General features: G+C 47.3%; 2 protein-coding genes across 5 annotated transcripts in view; both read left to right on the top strand.

Moving 5' to 3' along the window:
- The window catches only part of trim24 (tripartite motif containing 24), a 12,606-nt gene extending 10,433 nt beyond the window's left edge, over positions 1-2,173 (top strand). The window contains exons 16-18 of the mRNA XM_036520470.1: positions 294-368; positions 593-748; positions 1,005-2,173. Coding sequence (XP_036376363.1) covers positions 294-368; positions 593-748; positions 1,005-1,247 — 474 coding nt within the window. The 3' untranslated portion in view covers positions 1,248-2,173. The remainder of the gene's footprint in view (positions 1-293; positions 369-592; positions 749-1,004) is intronic.
- A 4,186-nt stretch (positions 2,174-6,359) lies between these two features.
- LOC118772006 (fibulin-1-like) overlaps positions 6,360-10,000 on the top strand; it is a 25,331-nt gene continuing 21,690 nt past the window's right edge. For all 4 annotated transcript variants that reach the window (XM_036520226.1, XM_036520227.1, XM_036520229.1 and 1 more), the window contains exon 1: positions 6,360-6,597. In XM_036520226.1, coding sequence (XP_036376119.1) covers positions 6,543-6,597 — 55 coding nt within the window. In that variant the 5' untranslated portion in view covers positions 6,360-6,542. The remainder of the gene's footprint in view (positions 6,598-10,000) is intronic.

Consider the following 10,000-nt stretch of genomic DNA (forward strand, 5'->3'; position numbering starts at 1 on the left):
CCCTGTGGCTGTTATTGGTAATCAGTTAAATGTGTGGGATCACTGACGTTGGGTGCAGGGGGTGAGGATGTAAAAAAAGGCAAATGACAATAATGAGGCTGTTAAGGATACGTGTGAGCAGGTGTCAGAGGGACAGTGAAACGGTGCAGCAGGGATGGATCACAGTGCACTAGGCAGAACAAAGTCACACTTTGTGCTGTTACTAAAAGGCAGTCAGTGATCTGATCAGCTCTGTGGTGAAAATGACTGTGGACGGTGTCCCCTCACGCTTTTCTCACCCCTTTCCTGTGCAGAAGTGCGAGAGGCTGCTGCTCCGTGTCTACTGCAACGAGCTGAGCGCAGACTTCCAGGAGCCCGTCTCCGCAGCGGTACGTCAGGACCCTTCCCTTTGCATCATGGGAAAACCCTCACAGCACACACACACACACACACACACACACACAGACAGGAAGGGCGAAAATGGGGAGCAAGGCAAATCTCAGCCAAGCACCTTCATGTATTATGCTTCTCCACTGCTGCCCTTGAAGAGGTGAATATCCTGCGCTGATTGCCGTTGAGTTTTGTGTAAACGGTGATTTCCCTTTTGCTGTAGATAATGCCAGAATACTACGAGGTCATTAAGACTCCGATGGACCTGTCCATCGTGAAGAGGAAGCTGGAGTCGAAGCAGAGCCCCGTCTACAGGAGCTCAGAGGAGTTTGTGGCTGATGTTCGGCTGATCTTCCGGAACTGCGCAGAGTTCAATGAGGTACAGCTCACTGTAGGAAATACAGGCGTCGAGGTCAGAGGTCACGGATTGACCTCTATTAGAAGTGACCTCTGAAGCTTTAGGGGGATTTCCTGGTGTGAGCGCTTTGATGTGAGGCATGCTTCACCTCTCCTTTGAGATATGACACACACAGAAGTGACAGGAGTATTTGATGACCTGAAAGATCATACGGCCGTGAGATCAGAGTACGCTTTGATATTTTTTTTGGTCTTCTTCTTAACCCTTTACGTCCCAGGCGGACACAGAAGTGGCAGCTGCTGGGAAGAACCTGGAGAAGTACTTTGAGGAGCAGCTGAAGGAGCTGTACCCTGAGCGGACTTTCCCTGAGGTGAAAGCTGAGGAGGCGAGCCCCACGTCCCCTGCACCTCCAGCCGCAGAGGAGGAACCCCCACCCACAAAGAGGCCCCGCACATCCTCTGAACCCCACGAAACCCCGCCTGCGGTGGCCACGCCCCCTGCAGAGGATGCAGAGAAATAAGCGTAGGGACACTTCCCCGGCGTGAAATCATCTCCAACACAGGAAATCTGCCAACACTTGCCTTTTACACCCCGAACTTACACTGCGGATCACAGTACAGCACCTGTTCTAAAAACAACCGCAGCCAGAAGGAGCACAGGTACTTCCAGTACTGTTATTTGCCAAAATATGCTAAGTTCTGTGAATGGAGTATTTGCACATACACATGAAGAAAGCAGGGTAACGGAAGCTGATTGGAGTTCTGCATCGCAGGCTGGCGGGAGGCGGAGCTGAAGCTCTGCAGCCGTGGCTGAGCACAGAAACCCCATCTGCAGCTGCGCAGCTGCCCTCTGGGAGGCTGAGTCATCTTTCACAGTCAGACAGTGTCCTCTGTACATTATGTTTAATAGTTACTGGGAGAATATTCATCCATTTGCAAAGCGAGAAGGGACACAAACATGTTTAGAGGAATGGGAGCCCATTTATGCAACCGAAGGAGCCAGTGTCATAATCCCGCCCCCACGCTCAGTCCGAGTGCCAGTCCAGGCCCGTTTCAGCATCTCAGCATGACCTCTGGCCCCTTCTCTCCCTCTGTTTTTTAACCTACTTCATGGTGACATAGAAAGCCATTCTGTTCTGATTATTTATTTGTACAATTGTACTGTTTATGTGTATTGTTCTCTGAAAACTTGTCAAAAATACTGTAAAATCTGGTAAATAAGTCTCAAATGTGTAGTAGTCACAGCCACCTCTGAATGAAACCATAGAAACATCGAGTGTGTTAGCCACTCCCCCATTTGCAGTCCTGTGGGGAGTCAGAGAAGCAGGGTGTACTGTACTTTCTACCTTAGATACTATGTCAAAATATAAAACCTCATGTGTTTAAAAGTGTACTGCATGCAAGTTTACTTGCAGCTGTTTACAGGGTAAAAATAAATGGAGTTTCAGAACCTGACACATAATTGCGCTGCTAGAAGCATTCTTTCTGAGAATTCTGTCGCTGTTGCCTCACATTGTTCTCCTTTTAAATGGTGCTTTAGAGTTTAGCCTCACTGTGGATCTGTTTGCTTTTCAGAGGGACGTGTCCTTTTCACATACCAATCCCCACGAGCAACGCACAGCCAGTAACCAATGACATTACTGTTGACACCCACTAGTCCAGAGAAATGAACCCATTGCAAGCAGTGGTTGCTGGTTTGAATCCCCTGGAGCATAAAGAAGTGCCGATAGCTGGTTAGTTAGTGGGCATCACCCAGTGGGCCAGAGCTGCGAGAGGGCTCAGGCCAATGCCTGGGTGGGAAACGGGTGTCTCTCCCCGGGGCCGGGGGGGGTGCCCCTCCCGTTTCGCGCTCTCAGTGACCTACTGCTGGGTGACGCAAACATAGCAGGACATGCCTGCCATGCTTCAAAGGGAGCACTGCGCCCTCCTGAAGATTATCACCATTTAAGAGTGCTCTCAGCCGCTGTCATTTCCTTCCAGCTTCAGTTCTGATGTTGCTTGTTAAAGCCTTTATGGGGGGTGGGCAGAATGAAAGAGCTGCATGGGGTTTGTGGGACGAGCCGCAAACATAAACCGCTCTTCAGATCTCTGCCGCTTCGGTTAACCAGAGTCTGAGCCGCTTCTCATTACAGGCCATGTGTTTAAAGCAAAAAGGCACTTTCAGCCATGTATGGTAAGCTTGACAGTACACACCCCAGTTTAGGAGGTGGATAGGATAAGATAATGGAGAAAAGTCTTTTGCTTTGACCTCTTATCTTAGTTTTAGATAAACAACAATGTGCTCACTCTCTGTAACTCTGACTTCCCATCTCAGGGTTCAGGCACGATGCAAACCATTTGCAAGATGGCCCCTTCTGGAGCTGTGCTTTTGCTTCTCACTGTAAAGGAGCGCTGGATCGAGATTCATGCCTGTCAAGGGTTTCGGACAGCAGAGAGGTGAAACATGACTGACCCCCTGAATGTGGGAGTAAATTTTCCCCAAATTCTCAAGGAGGAAATATTTTTAGAATAATTTTTTTAGAAATGAAGATAAAACCAAACTAATGAAATAACTGAATTAACACTGGCAAGTATCAATAATAATTACTGTTTCTGCAATTTATAAAACGTCTTATAAAAGTGTAGCCGTCAGTGTCACTGACTGATGAGAGATGCTGACGCAGCTCTCTGCAGTGTTTGTGAAACAGAACAGTGCTTCACTGGTGCTGACAGAGCTCCAGGTAGACTGCAGTGTTTCTGTCTTGCTAGTAGATGGTTAGGACTGTGTTTATGTGGGTCAGATGATATTGTTTTACTTATTTGTGTTCTGATTTTGGAGATTCCCATATCCAGGGTGATTCAATGATTACTGAAATAGTAACACAGGTACAAGGTAAAATAGGTACAGTATACAAATTGGGTTAGTCATCTTACTTGTAACACGCTGACATCATACTACCACAACAATTAACCACAGAGTACATGGTGCATGAGTGCTTAGGTAACGCTGTCTTTGGCAGCACACATGCTGTGCCATGACCGTTTGCTGCATGCAGTTAGAGTGAGACACTGTGGCCAGTGTAATCGCAGCTGGTCTGAAAGCAGGAAGGTTATGAATGTTGCTCTGTGAGCAGAGGTGAGCAGTGCAGGGGCTGTCAGTGGGGCACTATAAAGATGTCTCTAATGGCTCCTTCCTGCAGCAGGGGGAGCTTGTGGGAGAGTTCTGTCCCTCCCGCTGAGAGATCTCCGCTCCCGCTCCTGCTCCCGCTGAGAGATCTCCGCTCCCGCTCCTGCTCCCGCTGAGAGATCTCTACTCCCGCTGAGAGATCCCTGCTCCCGCTGAGAGATCCCTGCTCCCGCTGAGAGATCCCTGCTCCCGCTGAGAGATCTCCGCTCCCGCTCCTGCTCCTGCTGAGAGATCTCTGCTCCCGCTGAGAGATCTCTGCTCCCACTCCTGCTCCCGCTGAGAGATCTCTACTCCCGCTGAGAGATCCCTGCTCCCGCTGAGAGATCTCTGCTCCCACTCCTGCTCCCGCTGAGAGATCTCTACTCCCGCTGAGAGATCCCTGCTCCCGCTGAGAGATCCCTGCTCCCGCTGAGAGATCTCTAGTCCCGCTGAGAGATCTCTGCTCCCACTCCTGCTCCCGCTGAGAGATCCCTGCTCCCGCTGAGAGATCCCTGCTCCCGCTGAGAGATCCCTGCTCCCGCTGAGAGATCTCCGCTCCCGCTGAGAGATCCCTCCTGCGCTGTAGGCATGGCGGCTTCCTGGAAGCACGCGTGTGGAGAGGGCATATGGCTCTGATTAGAGGATCATTTGCTGCTGGTGCTGACACACTGCCCAGACCCACAGCAGTGATTGAAATGGCAGAGAAACTCGTCTGGTATCAGAAGGTTTATAATGTCTGCAGTTAGGGCTGCTTCTCCCTGCGCCAGCCCTGGTTGTCCCACTCATGTTTATTTTTGTGTGTGTTTGTGTAAGAGAGGCAAGGACTTCTGGGCAATTTTTTTTTGTTAAAAAAATAAATCCAAAAATAACGTTAGGCTGTGTTTATTATCAAGCCTGCAGTGGTCCATCTCCTGGTGTGTTCTTGGCATGTCCTGCCAGAAGCGTTCCTTTTCAGTCTCCATGATTTGGTTTCATTTTTTAATTTTATGCTGTGTGTTAAGTGATAATGAAGGGTTGGATAGGTGAGAGATCAGGCAGGTGAGTTTGAGAGATCTATTTGAGGGTTGGACAGCTGAAAGATCAGGCAGGTGAGTTTGATAGATCTATTTGAGGGTTGGATAGGTGAGAGATCAGGCAGGTAAGTTTGAGAGATCCTCAGGCTTGGAATGCCTCATTTCAGTCCTTATTTTCACACCAATACATGACTACTCCACGCTTTGCCATCGCAGAATGGAAAGTTGGCTAACTTTTAAAAATAGTTACAATCTTTTGAAGCATTGAATCCAAATATATTTCTATCTGTTAGGGCTGTGTTTAAAACAATTCTTTCCAAAACCACAGGGATTTTAGCTCTATATGTAAAAGACTCTTGGAGTGATCCACCAGTAGCCAGGTGTGAGTGAACTGTGTCCATCACACACGTCTCTCATATCCTTTTAGTGGAAGAAATTAAACAAACCATTAGATGTTGTTGAATGACGCATACGGACACCTCAGATATAAATGGCTGGTGGAAGAAGTTTGAGAGCCAGGGCATTTCCAATAAATTAATAGACCCGCATATCTGCAAGCAATGATCGTGGATAGAGTAGATCCAGGAGAGGTAAAATGCCTCTTGCATCACAACAGCAGTGTTTTTCTCCTTGGTATGCACGGCGCCCCCTTCTCCAAATCCCACCGTATTTTATTGTCTGTCTCCGCCGCAGTATCGGGTAACTCTCCGCGCCGCACCTCTCCGAGCGGTGCTGTCGTCATATACAGTAACTCGCCGCAGTTGAGACTTAAGAAAAGTTCCAGAAGTTGTGTCTCATGTGCTGGAATGCGCTCTGTAATACCATATGGGTCTAAAAACTTCACTATTGTGAAATCTATCAGTTCTCCAGCCTGTCACTTTTAGTACTTTCTGATACTGCCAAGAAGACAAGTGAGTCAAATAGAGCTCTGAAACATCACAAAATGTGTGCTATGTATGACAGTTTTGACATTTTCTACAGCCCGTGCGTTTGAAATATCCAATTTACTGACATTCCCACACCAGATATTTACGTAACCACAAAACCACACCAGATGTTGAGCGAGTAGTCAGGGGATTATAATTAAACAACCGAAGTACTTGAAAATACTTTTCAGCTGAAAGGCAGTCAGACCTAAGGCATACAAAACTTTTAAAATCTTTTAATCACCTGTCTAGAATTGATCACATACAAATGTTTAGCCTTGTGTATCGTGACAAACAAACTGCTTTACTTTCACGAGCGCTTTAATATAAGGTCGTTGATATTAACCATTAAGATTTATGGACAATACGCACATTATACAGTGGAGCCTTTTTAATTAAAAACGCACTGTGTCTCAGCTAAAGTTTTTGTTATAAAAGGCGTAAATTTTAGGTAAGAGGCACTTTGAAATGTGATGGTTCAGTGCGCCGAGAGGCACCAGTCTTGCTGCGCACTTGCCCCCGCCCGCAAAGACAGAGTAATCAGAGTCTCCTTGCGAGACAGTCGCGCTGATTTCAGGCGGATCACTCCTGTCCTAACGAGTGTCCCATTCTCTGCTCACTGCCTCCCTTCATTCAAACACCAGCAAGGTTGGATACACGTTAAAAGGAGCTGCTTTCCCGGGGCGACCAGTATATATATATTTTTGTGGACCAGTACTTACTCTGCTGTCAATGGGACCCTCCGTCGTGATCCTTTTTTCTTTATACAGCGTTCTCATTGGGCAACGTGAGTATCTCCCTAAAGCGCTGCTGAAATGATATATGCATTGGAAACTCGTTCTTTATAAGAGCGGTACTTTATTAACCAAACATAAGTGCGTGTCTGTGCTTCACTGAGCCTTGAACGATGCTCTTTTTTTTTCTTAAGTGAGGAACTTTCAGATGAAATGATGTCGCTGATTTGGGCAGACTGAATTACTCCGGCGATGTTAACCTGCCCGAAAGCACGCGCATCATCAGTTATGAATATAGCTGAAGTAAATTCCTTACTTACTTTCATATTTAGCACAGCGAATTGCTTAATTGCATGCTTTTAAAATAAGAGACTCTGCAAGTGACGTTCCTCTAATTGGTATAGATGAATGTAAATGCTGCAATTACATCAGTTAAGAGAACAGACTGACATACTCAAGAAAGTGTGATAAGTTTATGAGGAAATATGAGTGTTTTAACACGTGTTACTGTGCTGAGACGTATTTGGAACCTTCTCGATCAGAATTAATGAGTTACTTTACTTTTGGTTCTGAAACTTACACAGATAATCGATAGTGCACGTCATGTGACCGAGTCTGATTTGGAAAGCGGTGTTTTTAGCGAATTTATGGGTAGGCCTGTGCATAAGTTACAGAAGTATCTCTTGTTTAAATCTTTGGATACCCACGTGCATGTCAAAGCATAAGCCATTTTTTACTCTCTGTGGCATCTGTGGGTAAGATCAGCTTGTATATATATATATATATATATATATATATATATGTTTTTGTGTGTGTGGAGCTCCTGGTGACCCCTCATGCTTGCTGAATGGTGATTGGCTCAATGACTCTTCTGGCTGGTTTATCTGCAATGCTGGCCAGGCTTTGAGATAAACCGGATGCTGGATTAGGGTTAGAGAAAGGGAAACAGGATGCTAGGTAGGCGGGTCACCTGCTTGCACATGGGAGCTCTTTCCCAGTCACGGGAGCAGAGTCCTGGGCTGAGAGTGAACTGCATTAGACATGGAGTACAGTGCAGGAAACAGACCTCACAGGTGTCCCCACCTGCCACCCCCAGCGGCTCTGTCCTCCCTGAGTACCACACCCCCAAACGGCCCGTACAGCTGCAGCCATGGCAATGCTGGCCCCGTCACCCTCTCCATTACTCTGGGCCTGTGTGACAGAAGTGCTCCACAGACACTATGACAGATAGTTTTGATAGTTTTGAAAGCACACTGAGGGCCCCCGGCCAGTTTGGCGCCGTGCGCTGACTGGAATAATACCACATAAACTTGTGTCAGCTCCAAGCCGCAGAGAAAAGGCACTGATAGAGGCAGCTCTGGTCAGCCAGTGCTGATGAGCCAGCGTCAGCCATTAGCAATAATTGCAATGACAACGTGTCTGTGTTCTGCGACGGGTGCTCTGCTGTAACGCCTGTGTAATGCGGCTGTCAGGGTTTCTGCTAGCGCGTTCCCATGGCGAGTGGATTAAGCTGATACAGAGTCTGGTGGAGGAGGCCGGTGCTCGCAGGAGCGGGGTGCTGCAGTCGCCAGACCCGCTGAGGCGTGTTTGCATGGACACGCAGACGCGGGCTGGTCACGGGCCCGGGCCAGATGCCGCGCCGCTAAAGCCTAGTTTTCACAGACAGCTGTTCCCACAACCCCTGCCTCAGCAGTGGGAGGAATAGGTCTGCCTGCCCACCTGGGTGTGGCTTTGCGTGATAACCTAGCATGAGGAAATATGTGTCTGATACAGGGGAAAAAGTGAGTTCTGCTTGTTTAATGTTGCAGGGACATGTTTTGACACTTTGGCTTTGAGAGTTGCAGAAATGACTTCATCACAGGTACAGTAACAGGATTATTTGCCTGTAAGACATGCAGAGGTGGAAACTGGGCCATTTTATCCAGTCAGATGAGATATACGCTCGGCTCTGCTCCTGCGCTCCGGCAGAGAAACATCTAGAGTTTTGCGTTGAGCCGGTTCTGGCCAGCTGAATTTCAGGGGTTTGTCTGATTTTTCAATAGAGGACCTCTGAGTTCCAGGGTGTTTTGGCAGCAAGATGTCTGTTAAAGATAATGGCCCTGGAGAAAATTTGTTCCAAAACACAAAGGCTGCCAAGAGAAAAGCACCAGAACTGCAGTGCTAGAGAGAGGCTGTGTGTCTCCTGCTGTCCCAGGGCACACTGGATTTTAACATCTATATCCAGTGCTCTGACTGTTACTGTAATGCACTGTCATCACATCCCCATCTATAGTTTCACTGTTCAGTGGAAAGCATTTCCATAATCTCATCTAAGAGGAAAATGCTCTGAAAGACCCCAGTTTCACCTGAAAGCCTGTTTCCTTTAAAGGCCATCTTGTTTTGTATCCACGGGAAAATGTCTCAGTCTCCCACAGTGTAAGCATCACATGTCATCACCAGGTAACCTCTCCAGGTTTGCTGCCGTGTGCTGCTGAGCAAGTCCACAATGCACCTGTGCCGGTGAGAGTTTCTGTTTGGATGGGTCAGGACCTGCTTTGACAATTATAGGCAGTAGTGTAGCATTGCTCAATGCAAAGTCTCAGGATCCAAACTGACCCTGTGTTTTTGCTGCTGTAGTAACTCCCTTTCCTGTAAGTCCAGGTTACTGTTTCATGCTGGAAGTGATTCAGTGTGAGGCGAGCTGACACAGGCGGGGCAGCTGGAGAGGTCGCACCTGATTCACCGTGACTCTGCGTTACTGTAATTCTCCCTCACAGAGGAAGCTGATGATAATGTCTGGCCTTCACACTCACGCTTACTGCTGGAGGGTTCCTCTTCCCCAGACCAGACTGTAAACCCTGTGGTTTAACTTAGTCTCGGAATAAGTTAGACTGTGAGTGCGGAGCGATTGCAGGAGGACTTCAGCATGTTTTGGATGGTCTTGCAGGCCCGGTTCAGGCCCGGTGCAGGCCCGGTTCAGGCCCAGTCTGAGGCTGGCAGTCCTGATCCCTGCAGCATAGCAGGTGCAGGGATTTGGCAGTGCTCCAGCTCACAGCCACGCTGACTCTGTACGGTGATGTAATGCTGCAATACTAGAGGCTGGACAAGAGAAAAAGAGAGGGCTCAACAGACTCAAATAATTTTAATGAGGACAACTATACACACACACGTTTTATATATGTATATATGTATATGTATATATATATATATATATATATAGAGCCATAGATAGATTTAAGATTAAGATGTGTCTCTCTGTGCCAATTAAGATGTGTTCTGAGTGCTTACTTTGGCAAATTGAATGGATTTTTCTGTATGCTTTTATATCTGTACTTTTTTTCAGAATTTCTTAATCTAAAATGAGTAAACCTAACGAGCCCCTTGAGCGAAAGATGAGCCTATTATTTACGAGTGTTTGGGTTTGCTTATTATTCCAGAATGGAAAAACAAATCTATCACTGTAATCACTCCTGATTT

This window comes from Megalops cyprinoides, chromosome 25 (genome assembly GCF_013368585.1).
Source record: "Megalops cyprinoides isolate fMegCyp1 chromosome 25, fMegCyp1.pri, whole genome shotgun sequence".
Lineage (NCBI taxonomy): Eukaryota > Metazoa > Chordata > Actinopteri > Elopiformes > Megalopidae > Megalops > Megalops cyprinoides.